The sequence below is a fragment of the Oncorhynchus nerka genome, linkage group LG1 (assembly GCF_034236695.1).
Source record: "Oncorhynchus nerka isolate Pitt River linkage group LG1, Oner_Uvic_2.0, whole genome shotgun sequence".
Lineage (NCBI taxonomy): Eukaryota > Metazoa > Chordata > Actinopteri > Salmoniformes > Salmonidae > Oncorhynchus > Oncorhynchus nerka.
This window is the reverse complement of record NC_088396.1, coordinates 8429375-8452218: the sequence shown is the minus strand read 5'-3', so window position 1 is coordinate 8452218 and position 22844 is coordinate 8429375. Positions and strand designations below refer to the sequence as shown.

At 41.4% G+C, this 22844-nt stretch overlaps 1 protein-coding gene across 1 annotated transcript in view; it reads right to left on the bottom strand.

Moving 5' to 3' along the window:
- LOC115135159 (inactive dipeptidyl peptidase 10-like) overlaps positions 1-22844 on the bottom strand; it is a 129190-nt gene that overhangs the window by 90975 nt on the left and 15371 nt on the right. The window contains exons 2-3 of the mRNA XM_029669582.2: positions 18034-18148; positions 15551-15646 (exon numbers count right to left, since the gene is read on the bottom strand). Coding sequence (XP_029525442.2) covers positions 15551-15646; positions 18034-18148 — 211 coding nt within the window. The remainder of the gene's footprint in view (positions 1-15550; positions 15647-18033; positions 18149-22844) is intronic.

The following is a 22844-nucleotide window of genomic DNA, read 5'->3' as shown; positions in this document are numbered from 1 at the left end:
AAAACACAAGGAAACATTAGTAAGGTCAAAGAATGTTCTAAGAATGTTATTTAAAAACATTTAAATTCTGTTCTCAGCTTCAAAAAATCTCTTGTCTGTTTGGAAAATGTCAAATAAAATGTTTGCTACCGTTTAGGCCTTAGGGTTAGGCCAATGCAGGAAGAGTGAGCGGACACTTCAATGACTAGTATGATTATGGGCGGCAGGGTAGCCTAGTGGTTAGAGCGTTGGATTAGTAACCGGAAGGTTGTCGTTCTGCCCCTGAACAGGCAGTTAACCCACTGTTCCTAGGCCGTCATTGAAAATAAGAATTTGTTCTTAACTGACTTGCGATGAAAAGTACACCCTTGACAAGGGAATTCATTCGACAATTTCTACATTTAGACATACATTTTCAACTGTAATTATACTAATTCGGTTGCTTTTAGTATTCCTGAGAGGGGTTGCAGTAGCAAGTTCATTGTTTTGCTGGCGCACTTCATCTATTCAACTACAAAACAAAAGTTCACACTCCATAGGAGGCCCAGTGACCCAGAAAAATCCACTTGCAATTTGCATGACTTTTCTGTCTTAGTGCAACAGGGGAAATGTATGCACCAATGTTTTGTCTAAGTAGCTTTGCTCAACTTCTATTCAAATCAAATTGTATTTGATGAGTTCGAATTGGTCTGTAATGTAGCACACTTCTGTCTATTTAATTTACCTTTATTTAACTAGGCAAGTCAGTTAAGAACAAATTCTTATTTTCAATGACGGCCTAGGAACAGTGGGTTAACTGCCTGTTCAGGGGCAGAACGAGGGTTACTAGCCCAACGCTCTAACCACTAGGCTACCCTGCCGCCCCTATAACATGAGATGCTCAGTATGTTTAGCTAATCTACATAAGTTTTGCTCTCCGCTTTCTGGAGGACCAAGTTTTGAAATCAGTGGACTTAGAGTATGATAGCTAAGGAGATGGAGAAAATCCTGGTGTTTGATTGCTTTTCCACTCCGTCAGCATATTTGCAAACACACAGAAGGATGTTGTATAAAACACCTGTTGCCAGATTACATCTTCAAACTGAGGGCAACTATGGCATCCGTGGCAGAGAAGGAGAAGCATCTGTTGGGTTCACCTTGGGGTCATGATAGGGGCTGTACCGAATGTTTGATGTATTATAAGAATTGATTATGCTTATGTTGTATTAATAGAAGGGGAAGGGTTATAAGACCCCTCCCCCTTACATTTATAGGGTCCTAGACTATAGATGAACAATATATACAATATACATTATGAGGTTTAATATTGTTCCACAGTACTTTTATTGTCTCTGCTTCTTATAAAAAATGTTCTGAGAGATGTGTCAAAGATAAAAGAGATACAGAGACACAGAACTCTGCAGGGGAGTGAAAGAGATAAGAGACTAGTTAGACATTCCACTATAAATCAACTTAGGGAGGGGATATTTACTGCTGAGCCTTTAGATAACACTGAAACTCTTGTTTCTATAGCTGTGTAGGCATGGGTTTGGTCTCAAGAGTAGAAGGTAATGACGTAGGCAGTGACATCACTAAGATATATGACTGCAGACATAATAAAACCACTTGGACCCTTTTCTATTTTGCAGAACTTACTCAGAAACATGTGTGCTATGTTCCTGTTGTCAACTTCTGTCTGCAATTGCATTCAACCATATTCCCAGTCACCTTGCCGTGGTTAAATGCAGTGGTTGGTGCTTTCAGTTTTGTGCAAATGCTCCCATCTATCCACGGGTTTGGTTTAGTAAGGTTTGAATAGTCACAGTGGGAAAAACATCCCCTATGCACTTCCTGATGAACTCCGTCACCGTGTCAGTGTGTACGTCAATGATATTCCCAGAGGCAACCCGGAACATATCCCAGTCCGTGTGGGCGTCTCATGGTTTTGATTTTGTTTGACGTGATCAATGCTGAGGAAAGGCAGGGGTCTTTGCATTCAGCAGACAGTTGTAAAGGTCCTGGACAAGAGAGTGGGTCTAGATGATATGAAGGTCAGAGGATCCACACGATGTAAGTGTTATTTAAGAAGTTAAAACTGGCCCGCTTTAAAGTGAAAGTCCTATGTGCTGTCATAAAGTCGAGTTCCAAACTTCTCACTGAGCAGTGGCCTGTGCCGGCCTACTACTGAGCCTTGCCAGCCGCGCAACCCTTATCTAATACATCTCTGTCGGCTCTCATTGGCCCTCCCTCACCCACACCACCAGGTGAGAGCAAATCAATACCTAGACTCGTCAGGATGCCACTATGGCCGGCAAGAGCCCGCCTGCCAGCAACTACATTTGTCCTCCTTCTCGAAACAGTGTGACTTAACATAGGTATGATAAATACAGAGTATCACACACTGGTCAGTTACATAACACAGGATTGGACAGTGTATTACTGTGTATTACAAGGCTACCTTTACAAGGCTACCTTAGGTGTGAGTGGAGTGTTGTGGTTCCATGCAAACCAAGTGGGAGGGGGAATGTTGCCACTATTCCCTGTTCTGGAATTGGGAAATCAATGGGAATCAACTGGGCTGGAGACCCAATGTCTGGCCAGTATCGACAGGAGATTACCGATTCCGATAAATAGAATCAACAGGAGATCGAGGCAGTCATTCCCACCTGCCACATATGGGTGTGAGGAACACCACGGGCCTGGAATGGTTCTCCTCATCAGAGACCAAGAGAGATGTCTCACTTTTCCCCTAACTTAATCTCACGCTCTGCTTCTGTTTTGGAGACCCCACTGTTTCCACATCACAGTTTGTAGAAAATGTATTTCTCTAAACTCTATACTATACTCTCTTTAACTCTCTCGCATCTCTGGAAGTATATCCGTCTTCCTATTTCTTTCATACTCATTCAGAATAGGGATAATGGGTGTGCCCGCACTTGCTAGAATTGATTGGTGTCACAGTAACCTTGCAATAGAGGGAGAATAATAGCAAATACAAACATTTTTATAGAGGCCTCTACACCACAGGTGACTGACATTGGAGGATGTTGCACAAATGAGGCAGTATTTCAAAACAGAATATCTGTCTATGTGGGAAGGATGAGAGAGGTGTAAGGATATTACACCCGTTCCCTTGTTTCTCCTTTTTTCCCCTCCCTCCATCCAGCTGTGGCTGGCTGCCTGCACTGCTGGAGCTGCTTAAGCGCTAAATTATGCAATTTTAACGCCCTCCGCACACACACAGACACACATATGCATACACACACACACACACACACACACAAAACACACACAAGCCTGGCACATTCTCCCTTACTATTATGCCCTACAGCGCCGCTTGGGGATTCTCAAACGTTAATTAATGGCAGGCACCGAAGCATGGGATTTCTCATTAACCCCAGAGAACGATGCTGCAGAAGCATGCAAGAGGAAAAACACTATAAAAGGGACGCCTTGGTACCTTTTTACTTGTTTCTGATCTGTTCTTTGCATCCTGCTCTACTGATCATTGGCAGCTGACAAGATTGAGGCCGTTCTTTACCTCTGGCTTCTTAATGGCAAGGGACATACGAATATAGTGACTTAATTGACTTAATTACGGAGCTAATCAGGTAAATTAGAGAATCTAGGTGCGGTTAAAGGTTACTGTGAGGGGAACCAAGATGAAGCAGATGGCTGGGCAGTGAGTGTGACACACACAGTTCAGAACTGTTCTGAATAAAGTATTTGTCATTTAATTTGAGCAAATAACATGACTGTGAGGCAAGGAGGAAGGTGTGGTGGGAAAGGATTGTTTGGTAGATAAAGCCAATGCCTATGCACCGGGAGTTTTTCCAGGACTTTCTGTATTTGCTAAGAAAGGCCAAGTTTGATGTTTGGTCTACCAGACTCTTCACGCATTTGGGCGGAAACTAGTGTCTGGAAACGAGATTACGGTCATTCTAATGTCGTTTTCAACAACTTTTCTACATATAATAGCCTCACGAATTGTACAATACAAATACAGTATAACAAAAAAGGATATAAACACATGGAACAGACTAATGGTGTAAGAAAAATAATGGGAATGATTGTATGCCTATATGAGAGGACTGGAAGAAAGGAAGTAATAGAACTGACATGGTACAGAGCAACAGAGTTGACTGGATGTGAGGGAGGAGCAAACTGACATGTTACAGAGTAACAGAGTTGACTGGATATGAGGAAGTAACAGAACTGACATGTTACAGAGTAACAGAGTTGATTGGATGTGAGGGAGGAGCAAACTGGCATGTTACAGAGTAACAGAGTTGACTGGATGTGAGGGAGGAACAGAATTGACATGGTACAGAGTAACAGAGTTGACTGGATGTGAGGAAGTAACAGAACTGACATGGTACAGAGCAACAGAGTTGATTGGATGTGAGGGAGGAGCAAACTGGCATGTTACAGAGCAACAGAGTTGATTGGATGTGAGGAGGAGCAAACTGGCATGTTACAGAGTAACAGAGTTGACTGGATATGAGGGAGGAGCAAACTGGCATGTTACAGAGTAACAGAGTTGACTGGATATGAGGGAGGAGCAAACTGACAAACTGCATCTGTTCACTATATATTTTACCTCTTGGGGATGTTATTCGAAAACATAATGTAAACTTTCACTGCTATGCGGATGACACACAGCTGTACATTTCAATGAAACATGGTGAAGCCCCAAAATTGCCCTCGCTAGAAGCATGTGTTTCAGACATAAGGAAGTGGATGGCTGCAAACTTTCTACTATTAAACTCGGACAAAACAGAGATGCTTGTTCTAGGTCCCAAGAAACAAAGAGATCTTCTGTTGAATCTGACAATTAATCTTAATGGTTGTACAGTCGTCTCAAATAAAACTGTGAAGGACCTCGGCGTTACTCTGGACCCTGATCTCTCTTTTGAAGAACATATCAAGACCATTTCGAGGACAGCTTTTTTCCATCTACGTAACATTGCAAAAATCAGAAACTTTCTGTCCAAAAATGATGCAGAAAAATGTATCCATGCTTTTGTCACTTCTAGGTTAGACTACTGCAATGCTCTATTTTCCGGCTACCTGGATAAAGCACTAAATAAACTTCAGTTAGTGCTAAATACGGCTGCTAGAATCCTGACTAGAACCAAAAAAAATGATCATATTACTCCAGTGCTAGCCTCTCTACACTGGCTTCCTTTCAAAGCAAGGGCTGATTTCAAGGTTTTACTGCTAACCTACAAAGCATTACATGGGCTTGCTCCTACCTATCTCTCTGATTTGGTCCTGCCGTACATACCTACAACGTACGCTACGGTCACAAGACGCAGGCCTCCTAATTGTCCCTAGAATTTCTAAGCAAACAGCTGGAGGCAGGGCTTTCTCCTATAGAGCTCCATTTTTATGGAACGGTCTGCCTACCCATGTCAGAGACGCAAACTCGGTCTCAACCTTTAAGTCTTTACTGAAGACTCATCTCTTCAGTGGGTCATATGATTGAGTGTAGTCTGGCCCAGGAGTGGGAAGGTGAACGGAAAGGCTCTGGAGCAACGAACTGCCCTTGCTGTCTCTGCCTGGCCGGTTCCCCTCTTTCCACTGGGATTCTCTGCCTCTAACCCTATTACAGGGGCTGAGTCACTGACTTACTGGGGCTCTCTCATGCCGTCCCTGGAGGGGGTGCGTCACCTGAGTGGGTTGATTCACTGTTGTGGCCATCCTGTCTGGGTTGGCACCCCCCCCCCCCCCCTTGGGTTGTGCCGTGGCGGAGATCTTTGTGGGCTATACTCAGCCTTGTCTCAGGATGGTAAGTTGGTGGTTGAAGATATCCCTCTAGTGGTGTGGGGGCTGTGCTTTGGCAAAGTGGGTGGGGTTATATCCTTCCTGTTTGGCCCTGTCCGGGGGTGTCCTCGGATGGGGCCACAGTGTCTCCTGACCCCTCCTGTCTCAGCCTCCAGTATTTATGCTGCAGTAGTTTATGTGTCGGGGGCTGGGGTCAGTTTGTTATATCTGGAGTACTTCTCCTGTCCTATTCGGTGTCCTGTGTGAATCTAAGTGTGCGTTCTCTAATTCTCTCCTTCTCTCTTTCTTTCTCTCTCTCGGAGGACCTGAGCCCTAGGACCATGCCCCAGGACTACCTGACATGATGACTCCTTGCTGTCCCCAGTCCACCTGGCCATGCTGCTGTTCCAGTTTCAACTGACCTGAGCCCTAGGACCATGCCCCAGGACTACCTGACATGATGACTCCTTGCTGTCCCCAGTCCACCTGGTCATGCTGCTGCTCCAGTTTCAACTTCCACCTGACTGTGCTGCTGCTCCAGTTTCAACTGTTCTGCCTTATTATTATTCGACCATGCTGGTCATTTATGAACATTTGAACATCTTGGCCATGTTCTGTTATAATCTCCACCCGGCACAGCCAGAAGAGGACTGGCCACCCCACATAGCCTGGTTCCTCTCTAGGTTTTGGCCTTTCTAGGGAGTTTTTCCTAGCCACCGTGCTTCTACACCTGCATTGCTTGCTGTTTGGGGTTTTAGGCTGGGTTTCTGTACAACACTTTGAGATATCAGCTGATGTACGAAGGGCTATATAAATAAATTTGATTTGATTTGATTTGATACAGAGCAACAGAGTTGATTGGATGTGAGGGATTAGCAAACTGACATGTTACAGAGTAACAGAGTTGACTGGATATGAGGAAGTAACAGAACTGACATGTTACAGAGTAGCAGGGTTGACTGCATAAGAGGAAGTAACAGAACTGACTTGGTACAGAGTAACAGAGTTGACTGGATGTGAGGGATTAGCAAACTGACATGATACAGAGTAACAGAGTTGACTGGATGTGAGGGAGGAACAGAATTGACATGTTACAGACAGGATGGGAAATTCACTTTTCGGTCCACCAGCCAGTGTGGCAGGTAGATAAAATAGAACACCATACCTACTGTGAAGCATGGGGGTGGAAACATCATGCTTTGGGACTGTTTTTATGCAAAGGGACCAGGACGGCTGATCCGTGTAAAGGAAAGAATGAATGGGGCCATGTATCGTGAGATTTTGAGTGAAAACCTCCTTCCATCAGCAAAGGCATTGAAACATGGCTGGGTCTTTCAGCATGACAATGATCCCAAACACACCGCCCGGGCAACGAAGGAGTGGCTTCGTAAGACGCATTTCAAGGTCCTGGAGTGGCCTAGCCAGTCTCCAGAGCTCAACCCCATAGAAAATCTTTGGAGGGAGTTAAAAGTCTGTGTTGCCCAGCAACAGCCCTAAAACATCACTGCTCTAGAGGAGATCTGCATGGAGGAATGGGCCAAAATACCAGCAACAGTGTGTGAAAACCTTGTGAAGACTTACAGAAAATGTTTGACCTCTGTCATTGCCAGAAAAGGGTATATCACAAAATATTGAGATAAACTTTTGTTATTGACCAAGTACTTATTTTCCACCATAATTTGCAAATAAATTCATAAAAAAATCCTACAATGTGATTTTCTGGATTTTTTTCTCATTTTGTCTGTCATAGTTGAAGTGTGCCTATGATGAAAATTACAGGCCTCTCTCATCTTTTTAAGTGGGAGAACTTGCACAATTGGTGGCTGACTAAATACTTTTTTACCCCACTGTACATGTTGTCTTGACGTTGTATTAGTTAATGTGACGACTGTTGTTCATCGAATGATTAAACGTTTCTAGTTTCTATTTCGCAAATTAACTCAAAGAATATCAGAATATCGATTTTACAACAGCCGCTTATTAACCAGTTACCTCTACAATCTCGTTCTGAACGTCGCATAGTCCGTGAATCTGCACGGACCCGGGTCTCACCGATGAGTTCGTACCACACCAATCTTAGTTGAATATTTATTTACTGGAAAGCTAAAATGATGATAAAAGATACACATAGACAAAACACATTATAGGCTATTGATTAGAACTTAGTATAACGGGCCAACATATTATGACACGTGTTACCCAAAATGGGGATTTCAAAGAGAGAGGGAAAAAATAAAGTACACAAGAGAAATATATATTTGGGTGAATTTGTCAGCTATGCTATTCTAACCCTAGCCTTGCCCCAAACTGCCGCTCTTATGGGTCAGAATATAATGATGTAATTACGTGGGGAAGATCTCAGAGGATTCTCTGCGTGGACCGTTCAGGCTGCTCAATGACGCACTTCTCCGGCGCACCTTTCTGGTCGTCCTCACCATTTCAGCGTCCTTTTGGCTTAGGAGTCTGTTCCCTCACCCTTGCTCTGGAAGGGATTTTCTGAGGACAGACAGCTCTGTAGCTCAAAGCTCACAGCATAGGAATGAAACCGTTTAGATACCACGATTCGCTGGGATTGGATGCTAGGGAGTCCGGCTTGAATTCACGCGCTTGGACACAGCTACTAATCCGTAGCTTGGGTAGAAAAATATATATTTGTCTTCAAACTTGTCTTGCGTTCTGGGTTCATCGACTTTTTAGACCTTGGCTGCAGCTTGGGTCACGTAGACTTATCTGTAAATTCTTTACTCACAGGTTTTATACACTCGTGTCAAAAGTGGGCGTAATCGCCTTTAGGGCAATTCTCTGGGCGTACCAATTTAAGAGCAAGGTCTAGGTTTTTCTCAAGTCCAATTTTAGACTAACTTCAAATTTTATCTTTACCAAAACATTCCCTTTGATTTGGACATTTTCCACACAACGTACAATGTATAAACATCAACATTTACTAGGAAAACTCTTCACGTTACAATGTTTTTGTAATAACGTCATCTATTAACCTTTAATGACAAAACAAAAATGACATACATTTTCATATTCCATCTATCGTCACGACTACCATTGTGGCTGACGGAAACCATTGTTCCTTTATTTAATGTTTAATGTTCTGAGGTTGGTTCTTCATAGTAACAGGACAAAGGAATGTTGTCTGTGGCCTGAGATTTACCAAGGGCGTGAGGGGTCATAAAACCCCCACATCTTCAGACCCGTAGATTTCTCCAAATTAATATAGTTGGTTCACAGTTGGTTTTGGTATTTTAACCTGCGTGTCATGAACGTGTTTGGTGGGGATAGACAAAATCAACACACGCACGATGGCGCAAGCCAGTAGAAATGTCGAAGCTCACAAATAAATCTAGGAGAACAATTACATTATTTGAGTGTTTTAATGATAAGATTTTTTTTTTAGAAGTCATCCATGCTAAATCATTAGGTGAGACACAAATGTTCAGCTGCCCCTTTAAGGGACAGGCCATTACCATGGTAACTTGGCCACTCACTTGTCTGTGATGAAAGAAATCTCAGACTGTGATATTTTCCTTTTTATTTTTTTATTTTTTATTTAACCTTTATTTAACTAGGCAAGTAATGTCTTCCAAGCAGCAAACAGTTACAGCAAACTGAAAAACAATCTAGTGTGTAAACAAAACGATATACAGCTCTGGGAAAAATGAAGAGACCACTGCAAAATGATCAGTTTCTCTGGTTTTACTATTTCTAGGTATGTGTTTGAGTAAAATTAACATTTTTGTTTTATTCTATAAACTACTGACAACATTTCTCCCAAATTCCAAATAAAAATATTGTAATTTAGAGCATTTATTTGCAGAAAATGACAACTGGTCAAAATAACAAAAAATATTCAGTATTGTCAGACCTCGAATAATGCAAAGAAAATAAGTTCATATCCATTTTTAAACAACACTAATGTTTTAACTTAGGAAAAGTTCAGAAATCACCGATGCTCCACCAAATTTCGCCATCAAACAAAGCTGAGCTGCTTTCAATGTGAAAGACTGGTGGAGAGTGTGCCAAGACGCATGAAAGCTGTGATTGAAAATCAGGGTTATTCCACCAAATATTAGTCTCTGAACTCTTCCTACGTTAAAACATTAGCATTGTGTTGTTTAATAATTAATATGAACTTATTTTCTTTGCATTATTTGAGGGCTGAAAACACTGCATCTATTTTATTATTTTGACCAGTTGTCATTTTCTGCAAATAAATGCTCTAAATAGTTTATAGTTTATAGAATAAAGCTAAAATGCTAATTTTACCCAAACAAATACCTATAAATAGTAAAACCAGAGAAACTGATAATTTTGCAGTGGTCTTTGTCAATTTAACCAACCCCAAATGCTCTGTGTGACCACTGGCCATTCTTACCTGCTAATGACAAAATCTACCGACATTTTGCGGGTTTTCATTTCCTCCAGAACAACCTTGGTACGTGGCTTAAGAGAGTTGACTGGATGTGAGGGAGTAACAGAAATAACATGTCACAGAGTTGACTGGTAGATGTAGGATGTAAAAGAACTGACTGGTTACTGAACTGACTAGTAAGGTGAGTGAAGGATAGGACGTGAGAGGGTAATGGAGCCAACTGGTACATCATGTGTTAAGTTACTGAACTACAAAATGCAAGCTGATGTGACATACTCTTCCCACCAGATTGTCACTGGCAGGTTGAGGATGTTCAGCCCTCAAGGGAAGTCTGTGCTAATACTGATAGAGACTGACAAAGAGAGAGCATTGCATGACCGTGGCTGACTGTGACACACACACACACACACACACAGAAAACAACAGCTGGGGTACACATTCTATGTCACACTTCACACATATGCATACTTTTGCCAGTTGTCTTCCTGTAATGTTTATACTGCTCTTCATTAACTGGTCACACGGAATAACAAATGATCAACATGCAATGATGCATAAATGGTAATTTCCCTCAACGAGAGAGAGAGAGAGAGAGAGAGATTTGTATCGGCATTATGGAATGTTAACTAATGTAGGAAAGTTACATGTTCGCTGGGTAGATACAGGATAACTGCCACAATCAAGGAAACACTTGAGTAAATGAGGGATACAAAGTATATTGAAGATCGGTGATTCCACACAGGTGTAATTCCTGAGTTAATTAAGCAATTAACATCCCATAACATTAGGGTCATGTATAAAAATGCTCAGTTGCTGCCGTGGCTAGAAGAGGAGATCTCAGTGACTTTGAAAGAAGGACAAAGGAGCATCTGAGGTTTAAAGGGTGTGTGTCAGTCACCAGGTCTCAACCCAATTGAACACTTATGGGAGATTCTGGAGGGACTCCTGAGACAGCATTTTCCACCACCATCAACAAAACACCAAATAATGGAATTTCTTGTGAAAGAAGGGTGTCACATCCTTCCAATCAAGTTCCAGGCACTCGTAGAATATTTCCCAAGGAGCATTTGAAGCTGTTCTGGCTTGTAGAGGCTGAACACCCTATTAATAACCCTTTAACTGTTTTCTCAACTGGCTGGTAGAGCATGTTTTGACTGTGGAATTAATTGGGGATATGAAGAAAAACCTTGAACTGGATTGGTCAACCCTCCCCGGCCTTCTGCACCAATTTACATCATGTGTATCCTTTTAGGTTACTGCAGTTCAGACTTGTGGCACTCTAACTTGCCACTCGGAGGGCTGGAAGAAAACTCAAAATCAGACACCACAGATATGGGATAAAAGGCAAGAATTCAGTTGGTGAGGGAGAAATCCTGTTAGTAAAGACGTTGAAGAATAGGAATTTGTAAATAAATAGTAAAAGGTACTAAAGGAACTGAACTGATTCCACTTATCATCTATGCTCTTAAACCATCCCTTCCATCTAACAGATCATCTGTTCTTAGCATCAATTTGTATCATTCATCCATAGCAGCAGTAGTTCATCTCTGTCACAGGAATCTTTAGCCTCATGGACTCAGGAAAGGCAGCATCAATCAAGGCTTTGATTTGATTTACACTTTGCCATTGATTCTCCTATCAACCATTTCATACATCCCACATATTCACCATTTGCAATCTATATTGAACAAAAATATAAACGCAACATGTTTATATTTTGTGACATACTCAAGCATGTTTAAGCATGCTCAAGGAAACAAGTATGCTCAAGGAAACAAGTATGCTCAAGGAAACACTTGAGTAAATGAGGGATACAAAGTATATTGAAGATCGGTGATTGAATATATACTATATATATATATATATATATATATATATATATATATATATATATATATAGTGCCTTGTGCTGGGGACAAAAAAAGGCCACTTTAAAATGTGCAGTTTTGTCACACAACACAATGCTACAGATGTCTCAAGTTTTGAGAGTTTGTGGAATTGGTACGCTATAACTGTAGGAATGTCCACCAGAGCTGTTGCCAGAGAATTTAATGTTCACTTTCCTATCATAAGCTGCCTACAACGTCATTTTAGAGAATTTGGCAGTACGTCCAACCGGACTAAAAACTGCAGACTACGTGTAACCAAAGGACCTCTACATCCGGCTTCTTCACCTGTGGGATAGTCTGAGACCAGCCATCCGGACAGCTAATGAAACTAAATAGTAATTCTGTCTGTAATAAAACTCTTTCTGATTGACTGGGCCTGGCTTCCCAGTGGGTGGGCCGCCCATGCACCCCTGCTCAGTCATGTGAAATCCCTAGATGAGGACCTAATGGATTTATTTCAATTGACTGATTTTCTTATATGAACTGTACCTTGAAATTGTTGCATTTATATTTTTGTTCAGGAAATATTCTAAGACAATACCAACAGATCAGCCAGGTCTGAGTTCATGTAAAATATCATACAGTTGTTAGATCTAGCCTACTTATCCATGTTCTTCAACATTAACTAGTCACAAACTGTTACACAAATTTGGATAATTTTCCTAAATAGTTGATCTGAGAACTACAAGATAAACAGTAGCTTAACGATTGTCCTGTTCAGATTAAAATCATTGTGGGAAATTAGACTTGAATCAATAGGCATTCAACCATACCATTATAAACATTATTGTCTGGTTAGCTGGGTAGTTAGCATAACTTAAGAGCAAATTAAGTTTTTGCTGTTATCTAAAACAACACCTGGGAATGTGTTTATGGTTGAACTAACTGTATATTTTCCTTCAAAAATTGTTGCTCATAGCTGCGAGCATTGAGAATGTTTAAAGGACACCCAATTGAAAGATAGCTGATATGCATTTTTCTACATTGTAATTGACACGGTACAACCTTTAGTAGGCTGCTGGCAGGCTGCTGCCAGGATTCAGCTGTGGTACAGCAAAGGCAGTTTATGATGAATAAAAAATGCAATGCTGATGGGTGGTAACATTTAAATAAAACTCAGCCCTTCCGGTGATAACTTTGGACTGGACCACAGTGTCCCCCAACCCCCCGTCTCAGTCTCCAGTATCTATGTTGCAATAGTCTATGTGCCTGGGGGCTAGAGTCAATCTATCATATCTGATGTAATTCTCCTGTCTTATCTGGTGTCCTGTGTGATCTTATGTATGCTCCCTCTCCCATTTCTCTCTCTCCTCCCCCAGCAAAATTAAGGCTAAACCCCGCCTATTTCTACAACTGATCTTCTTGAAATCTGATTTTAAACTTAACCTTAACCCTAACCACACTACTAACCTTATACCTAACCCTAACCTTAAATTAAGACCAAAAAGACAATTTTAGTATTCATGAATTCTTACGATATAGGTCAATTTTGTGGCTGGGGTAACAAGTGACAACCCACAGACAGAGCGCATTGTGTGTTACTCTTAAAAGGGTCCGTGCGGAAACACAGACTTTTGAGTGATGGAATGGAGATGCAATTAAATGTGTAAAAAAATGTATGCTGTTTAAGATATCTAACATTAACTGTAATTAACATATTACCTTCATCAGTCCTAGTTTTAATATAACCTTGCACATCTACATTTGCAATACCACATACAGTATAGATTCCAATCTAAACTATTTAAAGCAGAGTTGGGCAACTCCAGTCGTTGGTGTCACACTTTTGCCCCAGCCCCACCTCACACACCTGACTCCAATATTAAACTAATAATGGTCTTCAGTTTAGAATGCAATTAGTTTATTAATCAGCTGTGTTAGCTTTAGGGCTGGGGGGAAAAGTGTAACACAAATCAGGCCCCTGAGGACTGGAGCTGCCCATCAGTGATCTAAAGCTTCTCTCTCATCTGGATCATCTTAAAACCTACAAAGCCACACCATGATCAATTTCAGGTCTCCCATGTTACACACTGTCTATTTGTTATCTCATCCTATTTGTCTGGAGTCCATTTTGTCCCATTTATTCTCAAAGCCGTACTCATAAACCTGGTTTTCTGACTGGTTTGACGCAATGTTATCTCTCTCCATCTCTAGCCTGAGGTCAGCTCTGTGAATGAGATGGTGGTGCGGAGATAGTGGAGAAATTTCACTGAGGTGATAAAATATTGATGGACAGAAAGGCCTTGCTTCTTCCCTGTGGCCAATTGGTGCATGCGATCGAAGTCAAGCAGTTAAGGGCAGAGAGGAATCTGAAACAAACAGCCCAAATGGCATCGGGAAAGCAGGAAAGAAAAACAGCTTGTGAGTTGGTTCTCCGGAGCATCTTAGGGAGTCGGCGTCCCATTATCTCAATGTGATCGTTATCTTGTCTGTACAACACAACCATAATCAGATTCACTTTTGCTTCACTTAACACGCTTTATTCAGAGATCTGCTCTTCCAGGCTGTTACTTTAACATACAAGCCCCATCCAGCAGATAAGGAATCAATACAATGTAAATATGTACCAGAGGGATAGAAAAGACAGTACAAATTCAGTATCTGAATTTGCATAATCAGTTGCTGGTATACACAAAGGCTGGGATATGAGACATGCAAGCCTGGTTCTGTTTGACAATGAATTATATAAATGCGCCACATTTAAAGTAGCTGGCCAATCAGCGGTATAAAGGAGGATGAGCTGGTCAATCAGCGGTCTACTTGCGTGAATATTTTGAATGACTGGTATACACCCACACCATTCTGTTGTTGGGGTACACCCACACCATTCCAACAGAAAAGCTGATTTTTAACAAACTTTTTTTGGGGGGGGAGGAAAACTATTTCACTCAAATTGTAAGTAACTATAGGTCATATTTCATAGAAATCTGGAAACACTAGGCAGTTACTTTAAAAAAGGTTGAAGGCAGGTGAGGGATCATTCATCCTTTTGTTGTCGAACCAACTCAGCCCTTTGTTTTCGCTTTGCACAACCGACTGCAGACTTTCAGTATATCAAGATCGTGTTAATGTCTAACATGATTTTGAGGTAGTGTTTATTTTTGTGTAAGTGTGCTAAGTGTCTCCAACAAAACAGTTTATTTCTAGGTGTTTTGAAGCATTCTTACTCATACCACATATACAGTATATACTATATACATATAATTGTTTACGTTATTTTGGGAACAATGAAACCAAAGTGAGAGAATATCAATGAAGCCTAACTTTTAAAATAAAGACGCAGGCATAATCTCCACATACTTTCCCTAGACCCTGCCACAGCTATTTGTGTTCAGTTACAAAAATGCTTAAATAACTAAATATTCACATGACCAAAAACAATAAACTCCCAACAGTGAGACGTCATTGCCAATCTACGCCACCTTGTTTAAAGAAGTAAGGACATGCACCATGTCACACAACATTCTGCTCACCAAAACATTGCAACCAAGTTCCATCAATATTGTCCATCATCCAACAGCTATGGCAGAATTGTGGTGTACGTGTTGGCACTTACCGTTGATCCATTTGGCCTCCGGGTCGTGGGCAACAAACTCAGGCTTGAACAGATCTTCCACTGTGAGTTTGGTATCACTGCCAGCTTGGCTGTCCGCTTTTTAAAAAATCACAAAATGTTTTTATTAATTACAAACTATCATCACTGGGAACTCAATAATTGTCACGCCCTGGCCATAGAAAGGCTTTTATTCTCTATTTTGGTTAGGCCAGGGTGTGACTAAGGTGGGCATTCTAGTTTCTTTATTTCTATGTTTTCTATTTCTTTGTGTTTGGCCGGGTGTGGTTCTCAATCAGAGGCAGCTGTCTATCGTTGTCTCTGATTGGGAATCATACTTAGGCAGCCTTGTTTCCTTTCGCATTTGTGGGTAGACTTTGTTAGTGGCATGATTGCCCAAATTAAGCTTCACGGTGGGTTCCTTGTTTTGTTGGCGACATTAATTTCAAATAAAGAGAAATGTACGCTCATCACGCTGCCCTTTGGTCCAGTCATTTCCAGGAAGACGGCCGTGACAATAATGATCAAATCATTATCAATTTTGAAGTTTCCAGCATTGTTTATTCTCTCACAGAAGGAGCAAATAATAGCAATAAGGCACATGAAACTAAAGGAAAAGGGGTGTAGTATTGCTTCTTTTTTTAAATTTGTGAAGCTTGCTGCATCAAAGTCTTTCTGAGGAACTGAAAGACATTTTCGAGAACTTGGGGTTACCCAGAACTTAGGGTCATCAAGTCAGTCTCCAATCAAAGTCAAGACTCCTTGGTCTTGACCTAGAAGCTATCCCAGACATATTCTGTCAAGAGGTTGCCTCTAGACACTGATCTAAGGTCAGCATTATGTTGTTGCTCCTGGTCAAGGTCAGCATTGGTGGGTAAGTTAATCTGATTCTAGATTTATGTTTATAGTGTGTTCTGTTTACAGCATATAGCTGTATAAGAGTAACTATACATGTTGCATCCAGCTGTTAATAATGTCTTAGGTCTGTGCTTTAGTCAGAAAAATGACAGTCAGATTAATATACCAAGGACTAGAGATGTGGAGTGGTCTGGAAACGGGGACTTTAATCTAGGGCAGTTTTTAAAGCTGTTGGGACTCTTGAGTGTGATGCTTACTTTAGCCTTTATGAATAAAATAAGTCAGGATAAAATCTTATCAGAAGATTGGATGCACTTGGACGGCTTCACCTGCTCTAGAGGCAGACACTTTGAGCAACCTTTAAAATTCAGATGAAGAGGGAGCCAAACATTTAACAGAGAGAGCGGGAAGGTTGGAGGGGTGAGGGAGAGAAAGAGAGAGGAAAAAGTAGAGCAAGAGAGAAATGATCAGTGTTTCCCTTATAGTATATTAATTTAGCTAATATTAATTTGGCTAATAAAAAGAAAAGATTAAGATGGGCAAAAGAACACAGACACTGGACAGAGGAACTCTGCCTAGAAGACCAGCATCCCAGAGTCACCTCTTCACTGTTGACGTTGAGACTGGTGTTTTTTGCGGGTACTGACGCTGCCAGTTGAGGACTTGTGAGGCACCTGTTTCTCAAACTAGACATGTACTTGTACTAATGTACTTGTCCTCTTGCTCAGTTATGCACCGGGGCCTCCCACTACTTTTTCTATTCTAGTTAGAGCCAGTTTGCGCTGTTCTGTGAAGGGAGTAGTACACAGCGTTGTACGAGATCTTCAGTTTCATGGCAATTTCTCGCATGGAATAGCCTTAATTTCTCAGAACAAGAATAGACTGACAAGTTTCAGAAGAAAGTTATTTGCTTCGGGCCATTTTGAGCCTGTAATCGAACCCACAAATGCTGATGCTCCAGATACTCAACTTGTCTAAAGAAGTCCAGTTTTTATTGCTTCTTTAATGAGCACAACAGTTTTCAGCTGTGCTAACATAATTGCAAAAGGGTTTTCCAATGATCAATTAGCCTTTTAAAATGATTCACTTGGATTTAGCTAACACAACAATTGGAACACAGGTTGCTGATAACGGGCTTATGTAGATATTCCAGCTACAATAGTAATTTACAACATTAACAATGTCTAATAAATAGCTTTCGTAAACATGTTTTAACCGTAAAATGTTAAGCCATTAATGAGAGGATGTTGTTAAGCCATTTGTAAACTACTGTTGACAAGGACAGATGCTAATTGTGCAGAGAGAGAAGGGCCAAATTATTTTGAATGTCAGCCATGTTGGCCCGGGCTGGATAACTACAAAGCACTTCAGTTTGTAAATTATGTGGCAGCCAAATGCAATAGATAGCTAGCCCATCAGATACTCAAGGGGTTTTAAATTGTCTGGAGCACCAGGGGACAATGTGGTCTCTGTTCATCTGTGAGTCATTCCAAAGATTTCTGAGTACGTCACTCAGCATAAACTGTTCTTAATTGCAGCAAATTGAGGATGTTGATGAACAGCTGAGTACTGAAACTAAGTCAATATACAAGGTGTAGTGTACTTATTATCTATGCCCAATACCGTACCTGGGGTGAGGAGGATGACAGACATGGTGATAAGAGAGCAGACCCCCAAAATAACCAGCAGAGCAATAGCAATTCCTTTCCAGTTCCTGTCAGGTGGAGCTCCCGCACCAAGGTCCTGTAGAGAAACAGAGAGAGTTAGGGAGAGAGGGAGAATGGGGAGAAAGAGAGAGAGAACAACAGTTGTCAAAAGAGCGTTCTGGAAAATACCTTTCAACATCTTTGGAAAATACCAATGTTCAGCTAAAAGTAGACACACCTAGACACACAGAACCACAAAACACAGGGATAAACACACAAAAGGATAACAAACCCCTCATAAATGTTATAGATTTGAGCACATTTTCTTCATAGCTCTATTTTCTTGCTTCCATCCACACAAACTATTTTCAAGACCACAGATTGTCCATACATGAGTTCTTCTATGTTGAGTCAAAGTGTTATGTAGGAGCTTACAATAAACATACCCATAACGTAAAATTGCTGGAATGTCAAATTGAAAGCCAAATCCAATTCCCAGATCACAGACATTGTGCATGCCATACACATCCATTTTGAAGCAGGGACACGATAGGAAGCAGCATGAGCTAGCATGGGTTGATCCCTACGATACGATGTAAACAGTCTAAGAAGAAAAACACAATACTAAAACAGCACAGTGTGTTAGGATTAAGTGCTGGTCCTTGTGTCACAATAACAATGTCAATGATTGTGACCATGTCAATGACAGCAGAGAAAATGTTTACTCATGCACTAGGTACAGGTGAAGGATCTCAATTTGACCAGTTTCTCAAAGCAGGAATATAAGCTTGCCGCAACAGAAATTATTGTGTGGAAATAATGAATTGACATTTTTGCATGGGTTGATACATTTTAAGTTAGGGCAAATCAAATTAGACATTTTGAAGTGGAAATAACCAACTTTAGAAGACTTTTTAAACCTTGTACACACCACAAGTTTGCATTTCCTGCAACAACAGGATGATCAAATTAAGATTATAAATCTGTAATAATAGAATAACATAAAGTAGTAAATAATACAGTCACAAAAGTTACTCATTCAGCTGTATAATAGTCAATGTGCTAGGCACGATGTTTCAGCATGTCACCTTGAGCTGCATTGATAACCAGCTCCATGGCGAGGCTCAAAATGAGCTGCATGATAGGGCTTAATCTAAGCTGTGCGGTGGGGCTCAATGAATAACACGAGCAACATTATGGCATTTTGTGTTTAAATTCAACTCTGAGGTAGGGAGGGGTTTATAAGTTGCATGGAGGAGCTCAGAGTAAATGGCATGAAGAGACTTTATGAAAAATGCAAGTTAATACTTCATCATTTGCATTTCAAGAGGGGAATTTGCATGGTTGAATTGTTTTCATTAAACCAATGACTGTATATATCAAATATATCAAACTAAATCAAACGCTGAATACAACATGTTCCGTGAATGCTTACTTACAAGCCCTTAACCAACAGAGTGCAGTTCAAGAAAGAGTTAAGAAAATATTCCAAATAAACTAAAGTAAAAAATAATAAAAAGTAAACACAATAAAATAACAATAATGGTTTTAGCCATCGATCACGTGACACCATTCATTCCTATGTGATGACTCAATAGCGCATTGAAGCAAAATTATGTCGGCTAAGATGGCGTCTAATGGAGACGCTGGCCTTTAATCAATTAGATTTGCTCACTTCCTGCCTCCTTTCACCTCCTGCCTCCCAGGAGGCTGAAAAGATTTGACATGGGCCCTCAGATCCTCAAAAGGATATTATACAGCTGCACTATCAAGAGCGGCTTAACTGGCTGCATCATCGCTTGGTTTAAACAAGTGTTTGGAATCCGACCGCAAGGCGCTACAGAGGTTAATGTGAACGGCCCAGCACATCACTGGGGCCGAGCTCCCTGCCATCCAGGACCTCTATACCAGGCGGTGTCAGAAGAAGGCCCAAAAAATTGACAAAGACTCCATCCACTCAATCCGCAAACTGTTCTCTCTGCTACTTCACGGCAAGCGGTCCCAATGCACCAACAGGACCCTGAACATCTTCTACCCCTAAGCCATAAGACTTCTAAACAAGACAGCTAAAATGTAATCAAATGGCTACCTGAACTACCTGCATTGACCCTTTTTTGCACTAACTCTCTTGCACATACTTTATGCACACCCACTGGACTCTACCCACACACTCACACATACATACACTGACACTTTAATGCACAAATACTTAAAAAAAATTGTTTTAACCTTTATTTAACTCACACGCACACACACACACACACACACACACACACACACACACACACACACACACACACACACACACACACACACACACATAATATGCACACACATGCATACTGACACCATATACGCTTTCACACTCACCACATACGCCGCTGCTGCTACTGTCTATTATCTATCCTGTTACCTACCTCAATTACCTCGTACCCCTGTACGTCAACTCAGTACTGGTACTCCCTACATAAAGCCATGTTATTTTTACTCATTATTTTTATGTTATTCACTGTGTATTTATTCCTAATTTGTATCTTATCTTTACTCTGCATTGTTGGAAATGTACCCGTAAGTAAACATTTCACTCTGTCTACACCTGTTGTCTATGAAGCATGTGACAAATAAAATTGGACTAAATTTTTTTAGGAGGGAAGGACACTCTTCCGTTTGCCTACTAACAAACTGACACACTCCTCGACCACTCAACCACTTAGTGGTTTACGGGTCACGGAGGAGAAAGGATGGAGGACAGACTTTTGCCAACGCGAGAAAACCCCATAACATGCGCAGTTTGAACTACACCAGGAAGTGATGTTGCTGGCTAGCTCAGTGCTGCCCCCTCTCATTGATTAACTCTAGTTGAATGCCGACCCGGGTACTGCAGGCTAAATTGTCGTTATTATCGTTCTGTGTGAGATTTTTAAATAATTGGTTCAAGGACATACATCTGTTGTATAAGATTAAATAATTGGTACCATGAGTTTCTTCAAAGCATGTTTTTATTGGATCAAAAATTAACCGTGAGGATTGCCATTTTTTCCCATTCACTATAATGAGGGATCCTGTTTTCAGCTAACAATGCCTGCAGTACCAGGGTCTGCCTTGAATTTCCTTCAATGAGAGGGGGTAGTTGTTCTCCACTGCATTAAATCCTTTCTCGGAGTCTCTCTCTCACACTCCAACTTCATGACCCCCGACTACTGTAGCAACTCCCTGGCACAAACAAGCAGCCTTTTACCAGCTGTACAGTATCAGCGTGTGTCATTACCTCTATTCGACAAGACAGAAACACAACACTGTTTGCATTTAACAATTTCACAGGTTAACATGGAGAAAGGACACTGGTCATCGGGTCAAGATGGCCGCCTAAGTTAATAGCCATGCACTGGTGGGGTAAGAGGCTGTGGCACTGTCAGAGTTCTGCCTCAGTGGTCTTAAAAAGGATCTCCTCCATCCACATCTGCTAGTTCTGATAAGGTGGGAACATTAAGACCTTCTCTCCACATCATCCAAACCACTAGCTTTCCTGGCTTCAATTGCCCACAAAACCCTGCAGGTACAGGGAGGGGATTACTGGCCGCCGACCCACTTCTAAGATGTGATTGGCTAGATGGGGTGAAGTAGAAAAATGAGAAGTTAGACCCAGGTCGCTGTATCAAAACGATTTTTAGACATTTCTGCTCCATCTTCCAGAGGAGGTGTTCAGTGTCTATTTATTAAATGTGTATCTTGGAGGTTTCACGGGGTAATTGTAAACTAAACCATCATATTTCTCCTGCTCTGGAACATTTTCAAATGCTCAAGCACCTCTCCAACAGCAAGAGTGCAGTTTTCGGCTGTCCATATTTGCATGCCAGGGGGGCACCCCTTCGTTCTGGGACCAAAGTGTTGTATCAATTACGACCCCCAAAGGGCCCAGGAGGCTGATCTATTATCAGAGGTTAGGCCGATGCTCATTTAATTACTTCCACCAAAAAGGCTCTGCCTTGTCCTTGAATGTTGACAGCAGCTCTAAATTCTCAAAGCCCTCCATCCATGAGCTTTTCTCTTTCTCTTTCTACAATTTCCTACTTAGCAGTTTTGGAATCATCATCCTTAATTTATTAACTCAATTATGAGCAAAGATAGAGTCATGAGAGTTCTGGCCCGACGTGTCTCTCCATTACCATTATGGGGATTAGGAAACCGTGGCAGGGCCCTGACAAATGCCTAGCCTCCAGGAAAAAATAAAAAATTGCCTGGGTGTGTTTCACTTAGACCACCCCCCTCCCAACCCCCCACACACACATAGTGGGGAGACATCCCCCATGACCGTTCTACTGCAGCTCATATATTGTATTCAGAGCTTCACAGCTGAAGTCATTGGAATCACAGTTTCCCAAACACACATTCAGTGACACATGCCTTTACTTGAAGAGTTATGCTACTTTACAATATGCTTATGACCCTATTATGGATGTGTCATAAATAACACTTCAAGTAAATTGTTATCACACCTACTGTACACATTGCTCCCGAGTGGCGCAGCGGTCTAAGGCATTGCATCTCAGTGCTAGAGGTGTCACTACAGACCCTGTTTCGATTCCAGGCTGTATCACAACCGGCCGTAATTGGGAGTGCCATAGGGCGGCGCCATCCGTGTTAGGGTTTGGCCGGGATATGCCGTCATGGTAAATAAGAATTTGTTCTTTAACTGACTTGCCTAGTTAAATAAAGGTAAAATAAAATACACAGACATATCCACAGGCAACGGCCTATAGGCAAAGGACTGCTAAACAGTAGAGTCCAACCAA